Source organism: Arvicanthis niloticus, chromosome 27, assembly GCF_011762505.2.
Source record: "Arvicanthis niloticus isolate mArvNil1 chromosome 27, mArvNil1.pat.X, whole genome shotgun sequence".
Classification (NCBI taxonomy): Eukaryota; Metazoa; Chordata; class Mammalia; order Rodentia; family Muridae; genus Arvicanthis; species Arvicanthis niloticus.
In genome coordinates this window covers 23,212,686-23,231,400 of record NC_133435.1, presented here as the reverse complement: position 1 = coordinate 23,231,400, position 18,715 = coordinate 23,212,686, and the positions used below count along the sequence as shown (strand labels likewise).

Sequence of the window (18,715 nt, the reverse complement as noted above, 5' to 3'; positions counted from 1 at the left end):
CTCTACATCTGCTCCTGCCTCCAGGTTCCTGCCCTGTTTGAGTTCCTGCCCTGACTTTCTTTGATGATGAACAGTGATATAGAAGTGTAAGCCAAATAAACACTTTGTTCCCCAACTTGTGTTTTGGTCATGTTGTTTCTTCACAGTAAAGGAACTCTTAAGACAAGAAATAAGTCCTATGCAGTAATGTTTTAGGTTTTAGTGGTTTGGGGTATGCCCATGTCACAGCACATGCATAGAGGTCAAAAAGCAACTTGCTGTCCTCTCCTCCCACTGTGTGGCTCCTGGAGACTGAACACAGGTGGTTGGGCTTGGTGGCAGGGACCTTTACCTGCTGAACCACTTGCTGGCCCTAGTTTTTGTTTTACCTTCAGAATGTTTTACTTACTCATTCATGTATATACCATTTAGTCACCTGAATATGTAAATAATCTATATTAGTTACTTTTCTATTGCTACGATTAAGACAACATGACCAATGCAACTTATTAAAAAAATAATTTGGGGCTGTTGAGATGGCTCAGTGGTTAAGGGCACTCACTGGGTGTTCCTCTAGAGGACCTGGGTTCAATTCCCAGCATCCACAAAGCAGGTCATCATTGTCTGTAACTCCAGCTCCAGGAGTTCTGATATTTTCATAAATATACACATCCAGGCAAAACACCAATGCACATTAAAAGACAAACTTGTCAGGTTGGGATGGTACACACTATTATTTGCAACGCTCCAGATGCTGAGGCAGGCAGATCTCTGAGTTTGAGGTCAATTTGGTCCGTAGGACAACCAGGGCTACAGAAAGAAACCCTGTCTTGAAAAACTAAGAGCATGCTGGGAGTGCCTTGAGTCTTTTGAAACTTCAGTGCTCACCTCCGGTGACACACCTAATCCTTCCCAAACAGTTCCACCAACCAGGGACCAAGTATTCAAGCATGAGCCTATGAGGACCACTCTCAGTCACACAACAAAAGAAACAACACTTCTGGAACATAAGTTAAATAATCTTGAAAAATTTTTTAACCATATTCTGTACAGACAAATAAAATGAAATATAAATGTGTAAACTGATTCACTCTGAAAACAAAGCAGAAAAAAGCATTTTACAAAAAATATGCAGTGTCTTCCCATCCTTCTCTTCTGTATACTTACATACAGCACACTGTTTCCCTGTTTATTCAGCCATCATTTACATACTTTTCTAACTATTCAGTGTTGCATTCATGTAGCCCAGGCAGGCCAGGACCCCTCAATAATCCCCAGCAGAATTTAAATGTACTATAACCAATTGTCCAGTGATTTAAGAAGCCACTAGGGGCTTCCTTCTGCAGACTAATTTTTAACAATCCTCATAGCTGGGGTCCAGTGCTTTCATATCAAGGGCCAGGACTCTTGAACCCCAGGTTTGTTTCTTAATATGGCTCTGCTTATTCTAATTCTACAAAGTAATTAATATTTGTGTGTTAGTGGGGGTTGAACACAGGGTCCTTTGCACACTAAGCATCTGCTACCTCCAGCCCCCAGCATCTTCGTGCTCACTTTTAACTTGCCCGCATCATTTCACTTTGGCAGCACAGTCATTTAGCCAGTTTTTGATTTCAAAGCTTTTTTTCTTTCTAGTACTTGAAAACACTATGAGGATGATAGAGTGAATAGACTGTAGAATTATGTTGTCACCTGAAAGTGAGTCAATTAAATGAAGTTGTAAATATATTTCGAATATTTCTAGTATAAAATGGTGACTGGAACATTAAGTAGTCTTTACTAAAATAAGCACAGTAAGCACAGCACTGATTATGCATCTTTGCAAACTCCACTCTATCTGGGCTGTGACTAGGCAGGAATGAGAGCACTAAAGCCAGTATGTAAAAGGGGATTAGCAAAAACCTTACCTATGACACACGGGAATCTTAAGTTTGCTCTTCTAGGGAAATATTGAAAGTCTCAACTAGTTTAAGATAAGACTTGTGAGCTAAGTCTTAGTACATATGCTTTGAAAAGAACGATACTGAAATCACTAGTTACAGTTATATTTAGTAAGCAAAAGTAATTATTACTGTTTGTCTCTCACGACGTTTGAAACGATATGATGTAAAGTATAAGTTTTTCTATTAAAAGTGAATAAGCTATCAAAATCACTTAAAGTATCATACCCAACCTTTCCACCACCCACTTAAACAAGCAGGAATTGTAGGGGGAAGCACCAAGAGCATTCAAGGCAGTGAGACTCCATCACTAGTAAGGTGAGCTAGAACCTTAGTTCTTTTGACTAGTCCACACTCTTCAGACATACAGACTACTGAGGAATATGGTCTTGGGTGGCCTTAGTCTTCACATCGCAGTCATACTCCGGTGTTACATCTGGTCCTGAATATGGGGACTTCCATCATCATGTCTGGCTCACCTGATTTTCCCAGTCATGCTTGTCTCATATGACAGCCCCAAGAACAGCTTTGCATGTAACCATGTGCAAACAAATTAAATTTAAATGAAACGGTGCTTTTTTTTGTTTGATATTAACACCAAAGTGAATAGAATTAAATTCAGCAGATACAGATAAGCTTATGGTTCGTTCCCTCTATTTAGAGTGGTAGTGTTTTGGTTTATTGATATGTTGCTCTTCATAAAGTGCCATGAATAAATAAGATGAAAAAAAGCTATTATGGTTTATATACCGTTCTAAGGTAAAGATTAATTACTGGTTATATTTCTTATGTATTTTAACTCTATAAAAGCTGTTGTACTTAGTAATTAAGAGATGTTTAGTCTAGGTAAAATAATGACTCTTATCCCATTTAGACCAATCTAGTATTAAGTAGCATATTATTGTAAACCATAATTCTGTATTACAAGTTAGATAAAAATGGCATGCGTGCTACAGACTAAAGCCAGATGTGGTCAGGTGCTGAGCATTATTTCTGGCTTCAAAATAGGATGCATCTGCTTCGTCATCTGGTTGGGGTACGAAAGGCATAGTCTGATGCTGCAGATTTTCCCAGTCCACCTCACTGAAGAGAGGATGCTGATTCAGTTCTTAAGAGGGAAATACATAAAAAACCAAAATGAGAGGATGATACCATGATTTAAGCTCTGCTCTCAGGGATTAAAAAGAATACCTTAGATGTATCCCACTTTAATGTATCTGTTTAATGTGTGTCTCGCTAGTAAGCTACATACTTTATACTGTGTCATTTTGCACATCTCCTGGTGTATCATAGGTACCTGGATTACATTTGTTCAGTGAGTGAACGAATGGATGCTGTAGAAGTGCATCTTTCTCGATGCCAGCGTCTTCTCACACAGTCCCTCACTTGAAGATGGTTTGGCTTGCTTCTTCCCTACCTCTGGAGATCATTCATCTCCTCAGCCACCTGTCATGTCACGGCAGTCTCTACGCACCATCTATTGCTCTACAACTCAGAGATGAAGCTCGTCCTTCACTCTGCTTTCTGTACTTTGTGCACACTTCACATACATTGATGATGATCTGCTGTCTGTTTAACTTACTACCCTTTTGCTTAGCTCTTTATCTGTTTGAAATAAGGTTTCACACTGTAGCCCAAACTAGCCTGGAACTCACTGTGTAGCTCAGGCTGAATGTTTTTTTACAATTCTCTTCCTTAGCCTCTCAAGTGCTGGCTTCACAGGTACATACCAGCGTGTATGGCTTGGTTCTGGTCTGCGATGATATTTCTCACATGTTCTCTCCATGTCTCTGACTTCCTTGAGTCCACTGACTGCATCTTTAGAATTTAGTAGCTAGCACTATATGTCTAGAATATCTTCATCACAGCACACCCCTGCTTATGAGATGTCAGACTCCTCATTTTTTAATTTTTTTTTTTTTTAAATTTTGAGACAGAGTCTGTGTAATCCTGCCTGTCCTGGAATAGTCTCTACGTAGACCTATTAAGGTCAGCCTCAAACTGCCTGCCATCATTCCTGGGTCCTCTTTATATTTTTATTACTTCTACCTACTAAAATGGAAACATGTTCATGTAGTTCACTGGCTGAACTACACTGTGATATTTAGTTGCTAAAAATCAGCACTCCTTTCTTGGCTCCTTCACTGTTTGTTCTTGGCAGTGCTGGTGATGGACACATGCAGTACAAGTGTCTACTGTGGGGCCACAGCTCCTCTGCATGGTTTTTGGACAGACTTTATTTTATTTTATTTTATTTTATTTTATTATTTACTATGGAGACTAGACTGGCTTTGAACTCATGGCAGTTCTTCTCTGTCAGGCTCCTAAGTGCTGGGATTAAAGGTATGAGCCACAAAGTCTATCTCTTTCAACCCTTTACCTTTAAAAGCAACAATATAAATGTTAGTAAATAAAGAACTGACAAGACAGTAAGTAAACACAACTGTATCTACTTTTAAGGAGAATACTGGAAGATGACTAATGGTTATAGTGGGAATATTGATTTAGGAGATTTATATGCCTATAAATTGTATTTTCTCTAAAAGATATGGTATAATATTGTTTCTGGTACCTTATGGAGTTACAAAATTCAGTGTGTTAGTTGCAACTACACTGGGCCGAGTTTTAAAATGAAATAAAGACACACGTATAAATGCCTGTCTAGAGGAACTATCATTTTCTCACTAAGCAGTAAAATTAGTAAGTGTAAGTAGGTCACTGGCAAGCCCTTACCTCTCATTCCTGCTCTCTTTGTGTCGTCAATGGTTAAAAGCATGGCCATTGCACTTTGTGCATTATCAGATAGCTTTTCTTCACCTTCTGGCCACGGGATATCTACAAGTGCAATATGCAAGTAAAGTTGTTTGATGTTACTTTCTGCAACCTTGAAGAAATCTACACCCATTTTTCTGGGGGTGTATCTTACTTTCTTCTGCCTTATTTTCTCATACCCCTCTGACCCCATGCTTAACTCTGTATTAAAATGCCTTTTTAAACAGATTTTTAAATCGTTCTCAACTAGTAGGGATTAATAATGATTTAATAATAACTAATAATTATTTTCTTTTCCCCTATGGGTGCAGTTAAGGGTCTTGTGTATGCTAGGCAAGTGCTCTACCATTGAGCTGCATCCTCCAACTCTGAATCTATCCCAATAGAAAACATAAAAAGAATCACCTCTTTTTAAAATATTCTGAAATACTTGTTGTGGCGTTTCATCATTGAAAGGGGGAATTCCTGTTAGAAATTCGAACAAGCAAACTCCAAGTGCCCACCAGTCTACCGCAGGACCTGGAATGTGAAAGGAGACACGCGGAACTTACAAGCATATTATACAAGTAATTGACAGCAGAAACATCAGTGCACTGATGCTTGAGCCATCAAAGCCTTCTGACTTCAGGGCTTTCTTCTGTTTCCATACAGTACAAAAACCTCAAATTACCTTCAGTCAGGCAATAACAGTCTCCTTAGCTTTCCAGAGGTTTAGCCTAGCAATACTTTTCAAGGCCACCTTTTGAGAGATTAATAAATTCTGACAGTTTGGTGAATTCTATATATTAATGAGCAGTGGAGTATATTTTAGAAAACATTAAGTTAAGAAATGACAGCATAGCCAGGTAGTGCTGCTATAAGCTTTTAAACCCAGCATTTGGGAGGCAGAGGCAGGCACGTCTTACGTTTGAGGCCTGCTTGGTCTACAGAGTGAGTTCCAGGATTGCTAGGGCTACACAGAGAAACCCTGTCTTGAAAAAACAAAAATAAAAAACCAAAACACCCCCCAAAAGATTACACTGTATTTCACTTGTTTCACCCAATGTATGACAGTAATATTTATACCAACTTAAAGAAAGGTAATTACTGAATACCCTAAATAGTGTTTTACTATATATTTTGTTGATGCAAAAATATAGTTCTTAGCTTAAAAAGGGAGTAAAAGCTATTCTGTAGCCAAATTTGAATGATCCTGGTTCAGGAACAGATTTAGTTTGCCTTCAAGGACATGTTCTGGAGTCGAGGAGATGGTTCAGTGGTTAAGAGCACTGGCTGCTGTTCTAGAAGACCTGGGTTCCATTCCCAGCACTACAACCATTTGTAACTCCAGCTCCAAGGGATCCAATACCTTCCTCTGGCCTCAGTAGGCACCAGGCATGCACATGGTGCAGACATATATGCAGGCAAAACACCATAAAATGAAAATAAGTAAAATCTCAAAAAGGAAAAAAAAAGGCGTGGTCCACTGTGGAAATGGTTACATGGGGCTGTATTAACAAGGAAAGTTGTAAGTCAGACACTGACTAGATAACACTGGTGGTGCCCACAGGGAGGTCATAGTAAAGCAGGAAAAACTCAGTTATAGTTTAACAGTCTTAAGCTTTTGGATTGGTGGGAGCTAGTGGTTTGCCAAAAATGAACACTTGTTTTTGCTCTTCGCTTTACAACATTTTAAAGGTTTTGATGGTCACAGGATGTTAGGTTAGACACAGAGGTGGGCAGTGGTGGCTTTCAAATGTACTAAAAAGAGCCCAGGATAGTTTGACTCTGGTCTGTGATACCTTTTAACTCTCCATAATCCTAATGTTCAATCATTTGGTCTTGTAGAATCTTTAACACAGACGTGGACTTTGTTTCTGGGAAGTTCATTCACAGGTACCCAAATGGCCAGTTTAAATATTTTTATGCCACAAGGCTAGGAAGGCAGCTGACAGCAAAGACTGGGCTGAATAGACAAAAATGCAGCCTTTGGAGGGAAGAACACTTGAAATTCTTCCTATTACAACCTGAAGTATATCTACCTATTACAACCTGAGTCAGATTGTTTTTTTTTTTTTTTCTTTGTATTATAGTAGTACTGTGCTTACAGTTTAAATAATTAAGAAAACAGTCACGGAAGGTGATGCATGCCTGGTTTGCAAGTTCTAGGACAGCCAAGACTACAGAGAGCCTGTCTCAAGTCCCCCAACAACCTTCCCCCCGGTAAGACAGTAGGTAAGGTGTGTAGCTAAGTTGTTAAGACTGCTTGCCTTTTTGCAGGAGGCCCTAGGTTCAAGTCCTAGCACTCTAGGAGCTAGAAGCACAAGGATTAGAAGTTCAGGGTGATCCTCTAGCTACATGATGAGTTCAAGGCCAGCCTGAGCTACCTGAAATCCTGTTTTGAAATAATAACACTATAGCTTCAGGAAGTAAAAGTAGCAGCTGAGTGAGAAGCAATTGAATTGACCAGGTTGACTGTATTTGTCTATGTGTTTACAGTCTTTTGAACTATATGCAGTGTTTTGTCTAGTTTTAGTTTTAGTTTTTCTTTTAGCTAGTTTGATTACGTAGCTATGACCTCCTGAGGCATGGCTAGTTCAGGTTTCAGGAATGGTCAGCTTTAAACATCTGGCTTTTATAAATCTTGTGACTATATCTGTCCTACTCTTTTGGTATTAATACAGATCAGATAACAATATCATTTTAAAGTTTTTTTTTTCAGAAAAACTGTCTTTTTCCTGTGTACCAAATGTTATTAGTGACAAGAGTAGAAATAAGAGCTCAGATCCCTTGGGACTGGAGTTAGAGATTGCTGTCAGCTGCCATGTGGGTGCTGGAAATTGAACCTGGGTCTCTGAAAGAGTAGCCAGTGCCCTTACCTGCTGATTTATCTCTCAGCCTACTTAAGGATTTTAAAATAAGATTTAAAGCTTAACTATGGTAAAAATTAAAGAGTACATACATTAAGTAGATATATGATTTTATCTTTAAAAAAACCTGTTCATGGCACACTTTATTCTTTTTGTCTTCATCATTTCTGTTTCGGAAAACTCTGACTATAAAATATTATTTTAAGAGAAATCTGTACTTACTATGAGATAGAAGTGACATACTATATCTTAGGTAGGCTTTACTGCTGCTTGGATTCTCAAAAAGGCTCTTAATGCATTTTTTTTCTTGGTCTTAGTTTGAGCATTAACGAATGTCTCATTTCCACAAGAGCTGGCCAAGATAATAACTTGACACTGGCTGATGAACTTGTCTTAGCAAAGCAGGAAGGGAAAACAAATACTGTCAGACATCTTTCTTTGTTATCCATGTAATTGTAGTTTTGAAGGAAAAGGGAGGAGGTAGCAAATGGTTATTTTTTTCTTGGAGGAATAAGGGGAGAGACAGGAGTCTCTGGGACCAGTGATGGCAGACTGGATCCAGACTACTTATGTATTTACAACATCACCACTATCATGATATATCTGAAAAACGAAAGAAAAAAAATTCATGACTTTTTGTTAGATTGCATCTGTCAGAAACATGAGTACACTGTTACAACAGAGTAATGATTTAATGAACAGACTCTAACCACAGTAGTCTTTTTATGCACAAATTATTTTATCTAATCTCATACGTATTATTTAACAGCAATGAGTTAATGTTGAGTGACAAATTCACCTTCCTAGTAGCAAAAATAATTGAACTCAACAATGAAAAATGTTTAATGCAGAATAAAGTCTAGAAACTATGTAAAAGAGTTTCTACATATAGGCTAGTTCTTTAACTTTTAAACATATTCTAAATGTACATTTTAAATTTGATTAACAACAAGCGGTTTAGAAATTTGAGGGCTGTGGTGGTTTGAATGACAATGGCCCCTAGAGGCTTGTAGATTTGAATAGCATGTCACTGAAGCTGCACCACGTGAAATGATTAGGAGGTGTGGCCTTGTTGGAGAAGTGTGTCACTGATGGTGGGCTTTGAGGTTTCAAAAGCCCACTCCAAGCTCAGAGCCCTCTCTTCTTGCTGCCTGTGGACCTGGATGGAGAACTCTTCACTACTTTTTCGGCACCCTCTCTGTCTGCCTGCCGGGTGCCCTGCTTCCCACCATGATCACAGACTGACTCTCTGAAACTGTATGCAAGTACAGCCCAATGAGATGCTTTCTTTTCTAAGAGTGGCTTTGGTTACAGTCTCTTCCCATCAGTAGAGCACTCATTAAGACAAGCACTTAGTAAAAAGCATGTTTTAATAATTTAATCATTCACTAAATGCAAGACATTAGTTAATACTCTTGTAAATGTTTCTTTTTCTCTTTTTTAGCCTTAGTTTTCAGAATTAACATTTAAAAATGCCAGATTCAAATCAATCAGAAAGCTCAAAATTAATGTTTTACTATCTACAATTTTGTTGGCCCTGACTGAGATAAAAGTCTTTGTATACTTCCTTTTAAAATTCTGTCCTAAATTCTACAGTTAATTTTCAGAAGTGTGTATCTTAGCTAGGTCTGGCTGAGACCTGGAATAACTGGTTTTTAATGGCTCAGAGAGACAAAGGATGAGGGAAACATAGATAGGCAATGATCCCTACACATTACTGCCTCTGTTATGTCTTTAAAAAAAATCCTAAAGTGCTCATATTTACATATATTACATTTAAAAATAGTTAGACATTATCAGTCCATACAGAATAACGATTTTAGTTTTCAGTAAGTTAAAATGAAGTGGCCAAAGGTTTGTAATTCCATTTTCAGGAATCTTAGGGGGGCAGACTGAGTTTTTGCCCATGTTGTTACATAGACAAATGATAGAATGTTTTTAAAGGAAACAACAACAACAACAACAAAACAAAAACCAAACCCTCAAATAAGTGAGCTCAGCGATACAGCTCGGTGGGTAAAAGCAGCTGGCATGCAAGTCTGACAACCCAAATTAAGTCCCTGGGACCCACTTGAAGGTAGGTACCGCAGCAGGTAAAATGCAGTTACAGGCTTCAGATGCTGCTGACATCCTTAGCTCTAGACTGGTAGAGGCCGATGATCTGCTGAGAATAATTTTGGCTATGATAGGCACAAGGATGTTAGATTAGAAAGGAGTGGGCAGTATATGGCTTTCAAAGGCATTAAAAGTAACTCAACGTAATTTGACTCTGGTCTGCAGTATTTTTACTACAGTTAGGAAGCTCAGTTATTTCGCCGAGTAGACTTTAACACAGGTGTTGGGCTGGGGAGATGGTTCAGTGCATTATAAGTGCTTATCAGGGGCTAGGCACTTTAATCCTAGCATTCTGTAGGCAGAGGCAGGAAGAACTGTGAGTTCAAGGCTAGTCTGATGTATATAAGAGGAATCCATAGTGAGACCATGTCTCAAAAACAAATATCTCTCAAAGAAACCAACACCAACACCAAACCAAACAAGAAACAGCTGTGCTTGTGAAGAAAGCATGGCACTGAGTTCAGAGTCCCAGGGTATATGTAAACACACAGATGCAATGGCATGGGGGTCTGTACCTCACTGCTTCTGCAGGGAGACAGGAAGCAGAGACCAGAGAACGCCTAGGAGTCTAGGAATGGGCTGCTTAGCCTGGAGTACACAGAGAAAAATAGCAGAGACTCTTTCTCCAACAAGGTGGAAAGCGGATGAGGGCCAAAACCTGTTTTCTGACTTGAGTGCTTACATTTACATATATGTACACACATATACACACACAGACACGTGTATATACATCTTTATTAAAGGTCTAACTTTTGTTTGTTGCCCCCAGTCTCCTGTCCTACCTTTTTCATACCATTCCTCCTCCCCCTTTCCTCCTTCTGAGAGAGAGGGTGCTCCCCCATCCCTGAGGCCTTAAGTCTCAAGGATTAAGTTCTTCTTCTCCCACTGAGGCCAGACCAGGAAGACCTCTGCTATGTAAGTGCTAGGGGCTCTGGACCTTCCTGTGCATGTTCCTGGTTGGTGGCTCAGTCTCTGGGGGTTCCCTGGGGTCTGGGTTACTTGAGCCTGGTGGTCTTCCAATGATGTCACTTTTGTTTTTTAGATTTATTCTTTTATTATTTTTATTTATGTGTCTGTGTGAGTGAATGCCATGTGTATGCATGTGCCTGGAGGCCAGAAGACGTTCAATCCTTAGTTACAGAGGACAAAGATTGATCCTGTATTTATTTTACGTGTGTGCTGCATGCATGTATGGTCTGTGCATGTGCACTCATCTGTGCATGTGTGTGTGGAGACAAAAGGTTAACATTAGGTGTGATGGTTTGAATAAGAATGACCCCTATATGCTTATATATTTGAATGCTTAGTCAATTTGAATGCATGGCACTATTTGAGAAAGGTTAGAAGGATTAGGAGGCATGGTTGCTGGAGGAAGTGTATCACTAGGGGTGGGCTTTGAGGTCTCAAAGCTTAAGCTAAGCCCAGTGCTCTCATGCTAGAAAGGATGGTCAGGATGCTTAGCGCCCCCTCAGCTACTGCTCTAATCCCTGCCTGCCACCATGCTTCCTGCCATGACGGGAATGCACTACGCCTCTGAAACTGTAAGCAAGCCCCCAATTAAATGCTTCCTTTTCTAAGAGTTGCCTTAGTCATGGTGTCTCTTAATAGCAATTGAATAGCAACTAAAGCATTGGTATCTTCCTTTATCGATCTTATTTTTTTGAGACAAGATTTCTCGCTGAATCTGGAGCTCAGAAATTTTCCCTTGAATTACATACACATGCACACACTACATTAATAAATGTAATAAAAAAAAACCACACACACACCTGACGTAAAAGCAGAAGCAAGACTATTTGAGTAGAGGAAGGTTTCCAGTGAGTAGGAGTACTAATATTAGCCAAGTGTAATGCTACATACATACATACATACATACATACAAACATAATACACACATAATACATACATACATACATAATACACACAAATACACATGTAATACTACATACATACATAATACACACATAATACATACATATATACATAATACACACATAATAAAAACATACATACATAATACAGAATACACACATAATACATACATACATACATACATACACAATACACACAGAATACATACATACATACATAATACACACATAATACATACATACATACATACAGAATACACACATAATACATACATACATAATGAAACTCATTACTTGGTATGTCAACAAAATATTAAAAGAAATTAATGCATAAATTTAAAAACTCATGATGACATGTCAAAATAATGCAGCTATTTTGATACAGAGAAAACACCACATATAAAGAGATAGAAGGCTAGGAAACTATCACAAGCTTGCACATCATGGAAGGCTTGCTTCTTCTACGGATTTTAAAAGTCTCTACTCTGGACTTCAAACTTTTAGATCTGTGAAGCAGACATTTTTGCTGCATTTTGAGCTACTAACTTTGTAATATTTTGTATTATCAGCTTGGCAGATGAATATAGTTTACTTCAGAATGTAGAAAGAAGCATTTTTTTTTTTTGAAAGAGAAAGGAAGAAAAAAAGAGATAGGCAAAGTATTATTTTATTCTAATGTACCTTCCTGGAGGTTGGTTCATTTCTGGATTGACTGTTCTGGTGAGGATAGATAAGGGTGATTTGTATTGCTGTTGTTATGACTGTTGGTATAAATTACCCAGATTAGGCAAAGCTTTGAAGTAGAGCAGTGTCTGACTGGAGCTGGGGTAGGGCAGAGAGCAGGAGAAAGAAGGTGGAGCTATCAAAGGATACATGGTTTACAGCTGATTGGAATGTCTTAATATTATAGTGACGCTTATACAACTTTGGAAATACACTGAAACAAGCAAACAAACAAAACCCTGCATTACATACATTAATTGAGTGAATTGTAAATAATGTAGATTGTAACTCAAGAAAACCATTTTCTTGAGTTCTGAGTTTGGTTCCCGGGATCTACAGTGTGATGTCTTACAATGAATCTGACACTCTTCTGGCCTCTCTGGACACCAGGCATGCACCTGGTGAACATACATAAATGCAGACACTCATACAATAATAAGAATAAGGCAATCGTTTAAAAAAGTTACTATTTTATAAAAAAGGGCTAATATTTAGTTAACTATAATTTTTCATGAAAATTTTTTTCATTACAAAATTGCATTGTAATAATCTGTTTAACTTAATAAGATTTTGTTGGGGTTTTTTTTGCCTGTATTTAAATTTCATAAGTACACTGTAAGCTCTTCTGTTTTGTATACAAATGTCTGTATTTGTTGGTCTAATTCACATAAACAGTCAAAATGATCTAAAAGTAAATCAGAGCTGGAGTTGATAGATTACTGAGTGTGTGTCGGCCATGTCTTACAAGCTCTGCTCCAAGTTTGAATGAGACATGGGAAAGAAAATGACCAGAGCTTCACTGGAACTGACTCGGCCTGCTTACTGCTGGGGTGTCTCAGACACTGAGAACCGAGTGTGTGACCTGCCTCTCCAGACCACGGCAGGACAGTTGGGATTTGGGATATTTGGCTGTGCTTATGTTCCAGTCTCTATTATAGAAATCCAAAGTATAAATAAACTGTTAAATGTAACTGTTAACACCTAACTGCATTAGTTGCTTTTTGCATTGCTGTGACTTGACAATAAGGTTAAATTCTGAAGAGTGAACAGAAATTTAGGGTTAACTTTAAAGTCACTTTGGTTGAGATTGAGGGCAGACTCAGTGAGACTGAATCAAAGAAGGCGAAACCACTGAATCTCAGATGTGTCTCAGTGGTAGAACTCTTTCCCAGAGCACATTTAAGGCCTTGGTTTTTATCTTCAGCCCCACAAAATAAATAAACACAAGAGAAACGGCTACATGATTTAAAGTGTTTATTCCCCTACACCCAGAGAATACTTTTTTTTTGAAACGTGTACGTGTTGTGATTTATGCATTGTGTATGTATATATGCATGTGTGGGTATGTGCACACATGGAGAGGCCACAAAATTCACGTGAAGCATCTTCCTCTATTAGTCTCTGCCTAATTTTGTGAAACAAAGTCTCTTGACTAAACCTAGAACTCACTGATTTGGCAAGACTGGCAGGCCAGCAAGCACCCAGGACCCTCCTTTCTCTGTCTGTCTCTTCACGGCTAAGATTATAGGCGTTGGCCAACATGCCACCTCACTCTCCCATTTCATGACTCATTGTTAATGTAGGTGCTCTTGGTGAATCTGACTCAGGTTCTTATGTTTGCATGGCAAACATTTCATTAACTGACCTGGCTATCTCCACAGCCCCAAGTTGTTTCCTTTTTCCCACTATAAATGCTCCATTACAAAGAGATGCCATGTAATCTTTTTAAGTATTGAAACCAGGTCTACATAGGAAAATGCTGTCTCAAAGAGCAAAAATAAAACAAACAAAAAAGCCTTCCGGTTTGTACCTGTGCTTGGAGCAGAATCTTTGCTCTGGATTCCCAAGAACTTAGCCGACGATCAGTTGCAGCTTGGCCCTCCAGGTGTTCTGACACATCTAGGATCACAGACACCAAATACTGACACTGTTGCTGTTGCCAAGAGGTGCTTGCTGACAGGAACCTGGTGTGGCTGTTCCTTGGGAGGTTCTGCCAGCAACTGACCAATGCAGATGCGGATGCTAGGAGGCAACCATCAGACTAAGTACGGGACTCCAGTCGGGGAGCTGGCAGAAGGACTGGAGTAGAGGAGGGGGATTGCAACCCCATGGGAAGAACAATGTTAGCTGGCCACACCACCCAGTGCTCCCAGGGACTAGACCACCAACCAAGGAGTGTACAGGGAGGGATACATGGCTCTAAATACGTATGTAGCAGAGGATGGCCTTGTCTGACATCAATGGGGGAGGGCCTTTGGTCTTGTGGAGGTTTGATGCCCCAGGTGCTGGAGTGGTGGGGTGGGAGAGGGTGGGTGGGTAGGTAAGTACCCTCATAGAGACAAAGGGGAGGGAGGAGAGGGTAGATGTGGGATGGGGGATTTGTGGAGGGGTAATCAGGAAGTGGGCTGTCATTTGAGATGTAAATGAATGGAATGATTAATAAAACAAACAAACAAACAAACAAACAAACCAACCCCATGCCCACAGTATGTTAGAAGACAACTTAGTGAAGAAGAGGAACCATGTAGTTTCCAGGGATTGAATACAGATCAAAAAAAAATTCATATAAAAGGGTAATGTAGTCAATGATAAGATATGAAACCCAAGACACATAATGCATATCTTACCATGGGCTGTACCCAGTAAGAGCTCAGGTGCCAGGTAATCTGGAGTCCCTAGAATTCGTCCGTCTTCTACTGGCGGTGCCCCTCTTCTCACACTCTTTGGAGTTCTGTATGATGTTGGGAACAACTTGACCTGATTTGGAGTCTGCTCATTCAAGAGACAACAAATATCTTAATTTCTTTCAAATGAGTAACAACAAACATTCTCTAGGTATGAAACATGCATTCAAATCAGGGATTTAAAAGCAGAGTCAGGCTAGTTATCATTATAAAAAGGTTCTTACTGTAATAAAATTCAATAGCTCAGATAACATCAATTGTTTCAGTAAGATATGACTGTAAACGAAAACAATTTCTTTTGAGAGAGTTTTACTATGTAGCTCACACTGACCTCAAACCCATGATTCTGGTTTAGCCTCCAAGGAATTCAGATTAAAAGTTTATAAGGAGGTATTCCACCTAAGAAAAGCACCTTGACAGCCTAGATTGATACAAATAAGAAAAGGTATTGCTGACAAAATGATTGAAAAATATTAATACGATATGTAAGATGAACCAAGTATCTGTCACCTCTTGCACTAAGTGGTCCTTAAAGGTTTTAATGGAACTGCTGTTTAACACCAACCTTTGAAAGCAGTACAACAGGGCTTTTGCCCCTTACAGGCATTTGGAAAATAGGTTCTGAGGTTAAGGTGCATCTAATCCCTTAAAGGAAAACTGAAATCTCATAACCTAAATTTGGAGTGTAATCTTTTTATAATGCCCCATCAAAGAAATAAAAGAAATGGAATTTTTGGTTTATATAGTATAGAAAATAAAGACAAATAATATTTGAAATATATATGTTGTTGGAGGATATTGAGATAAACTTCAATTTCCTATCAAAGTATATTGAGATCAGTTCCTTAGAAGAGCACAGTTATACAACTATTAAGAATAATAAACATCGGGTTCCTTCCGGTCTGGGCCAGAGCACTGAGCAGATCTTGGGTGGCAGCTCTGCCCCAAACCTCCAAGAACTCAGAGGAAGCAGGGATCCCAGGCGTTCTAACTCAGGCAGTATCTTAGGTAAGCAGACAGCAGGGCCTGCCCTAAACAGGGAGTAACTGGGACCCACAAGCACCCAGGAAGTCACTCCTGGCCCGGAACACTGGTCCCTTCCAGTCTGGGCCAGAGCACTGAGCAGATCTTGGGTGGCAGCTCTGCCCCCAACATCCAAGAACGGATGGCTGGAAGTGTATAATGTGAGGAACATGATATAGCTGTCTCCTTAGAGGTCTGCCAAAGACTAACACACTCAGAGGATGATGCTCCAGTTGTGCGGTGACAGCCACTAGGCAAGAATTGCCTCTCTCCATCTACAGACAAATTACTGTCCAGAAAAGGATACACATGCAGAATAGTCGACTGATTATATCTGCCTAGACAGAGTAATCAGCCCTTAATAATCGTGCATCACTAAGGTCTGTCAGATGATTCTGGGCCAGAAGGCTGAAGATTTGATGCTCCAACGTTCAGTAGTATAGGGGCTTTTCAGGTGTTCAGAGGTCTCTATAAATTGACTAAGTTTTAGAAGCTATGCTTAGTGCTTCCCATAACTTCAGTTAACTCAGTCATTCTGGATTTCTGATGGGGTTGAAGACCTATAGTCTCATAACCATTCCTGGCTATTTACTTTGAGAGAAAAGATCTGAGTAGATGGTTTTCAGCTGACATTCATTCTAAAGGCAAAAAGCCAGGATCAAAAGTAAGTGTTTTAGTTAGAAGAGATGACAGAGGTTCTGGTTAGTCAACAGAATGATGGACTGGGTATTAGGACTATCTTGTACCTCACTGGTACAATTAGGAATAAGTATGCTCTAAGTGTATTTTGAGAGAAAAGTTCTACTTTAACAGGAAGAGGAGGAGCTAAGTGGGAAGGAGTACTGAGAGGAAGAGCTGGAACAAGGAGAGAAGATGAAGAAGAGGAGAAGCTAGGTGATGAGAGAGAGAAAGAGAGAGGGGGCATGGAGGCAGATGTTCACATGTCTCCACCAGTCAAAGATAGTTTTTATATCTAGGTTGGGTATTGGGTTACGCTTCTGATTGAGCATTACCAAACTTATAAATCCTTTGATTAACATTTAAAAAAAATCGTATAAAAGCAAAAAGGAAAGGGGGGGCATGGGACAGGGGTGTTCTAGGGAGGGGAAATGTGGAAAGGGGATGGCATCTTAAATGTAAATAAAATATAAAAGAAAAAAAGAAAAAAAAATAAATTAACAGGCTGGCAAGCCAAGGATGGGTAAGATTCTGCCCAGAGTCTTACCAACCTAAGGCAGAAGTGCATTGCCTTTGATAATGCATATTCCATGATGGACAAGGAAGGCATTCTTGTCAGAACAACCTAAGTCAAGCTCAGTGTTAACAAAATAAAAAAGGGGGAGAGGTGGAGAGCCATTGGGACTGCTTGGCAAAAAGCTGACATGGGCCAAGGACAAGGAAAGGGGCTGCTTGACAGGAATAAGACATTGTCCAAGGACAAGGAAGTAGGCTTCGAGCAGGTATCTGACATTACACTAGAACAAAGAAGTAATTTCAGGTAGGAGTCTAAACTGTAGGCTACAACAAAGAAGTAATCTCAGGCAAGAATCTAAATATTAGGCCAGAACAAAAAATTAATTTCAAACAGGAATCTAAATTTTAGGCTAGAACAAGAAAGTAGGCTTCAGACATGAAAATGACCTTGGGCTAGGATAGGGAAGTAGGCTCAGATATTTTGGTCATCTTGATAAGCCTTTAGAAACAATGATCACAGGAGTGTTCAGGTAACTGGGTTTAATGCCTTGCTTTTTCTTTGACGATTTGTCTTTATTGTATTGCTTGTTCCTCAACTATTCGCATCTATTGTATTGCTAGACCTTCAACCTAGAACTGACCTTAATACATGATGTAATCAAAATGGTATAAAAGAATGAAAAAGAGGGGGTATAGAATAGCGGGTTTCTAGGGAGGGGAAATGGGGAAAGGGGATGATATCTGTATTGTAAATAAATATAATATTTAATAAAAATTAAACAAAAAATAATAAACATCACTATCAGCTTTACTTTTATACATGAAAAGTTTCAACAATCTACAGGAGAATCAAGCTGTATAATTAATACCATATAACCTGGCCACGAGGCAAGCATGTGTCTTAATAGGTTACTATTCTAATATTGAAAGAATAAAGTGGAATATACCTGATGTGACATACAGACCCTTCCTTTCTCAGTAGGGGTCACAGCCATGGGATATGAACCACTGTAATCACAGGAAATGTCCATACCATCTAAAGAAGTGATGCTCATTTTGGATGGTTCTGAATTACTGGATGCATTAATATGACTGTTAAAACTTCGAAAAGCCACGATGTTGGTTTTAGACGTTAATGTTTTGGGCACCTTTGAAGGAGGAGCTAACATTTGGCTAATGTCTTGGATAGAAGCATGCCAGTCATCTTTTAGCAAGGAATTCCCTTGGCATTTTGGTAACATAAGTAGATCTTCAGTATTTGGTTGTTCAAAAGAGAAGTCTCTGATGCTTTTATCTGGTTCTAAGGCCTGAATTTCCAGTGAACTTTCCATCATAGACGCTCCAGGAAAGGATGAATCAGAATCCATACAGACAGTTTTAGGAGCTCTGTCCTCATCAGAACATACAGAATTAGAATTGAGGCAGTCCTTTTTACTGCTCAGCTCGCAGTCTTCATCGAGTTCAGACATAAGGTTCTTTGCTATCGTTGGTATGTGCAGTTCTTCTGCAGTTAAATAGGTGACAATGTTCTCCTTATTAGCATAGTCATGTTGCTGACTTCCGCA

The 18,715-nt window shown here is 39.3% G+C and overlaps 1 protein-coding gene across 1 annotated transcript in view; it reads right to left on the bottom strand.

Moving 5' to 3' along the window:
* Nucleotides 1-2,569: 2,569 nt before the first annotated feature.
* Nucleotides 2,570-18,715, bottom strand: part of LOC143439594 (serine/threonine-protein kinase greatwall-like) — a 29,472-nt gene continuing 13,326 nt past the window's right edge. The window contains 5 exon segments of the mRNA XM_076925931.1: nucleotides 2,570-3,027; nucleotides 4,653-4,754; nucleotides 5,097-5,210; nucleotides 14,877-15,021; nucleotides 18,098-18,715. Of these exon segments, the coding sequence (XP_076782046.1) occupies nucleotides 2,870-3,027; nucleotides 4,653-4,754; nucleotides 5,097-5,210; nucleotides 14,877-15,021; nucleotides 18,098-18,715 (1,137 nt within the window). The 3' untranslated portion in view covers nucleotides 2,570-2,869.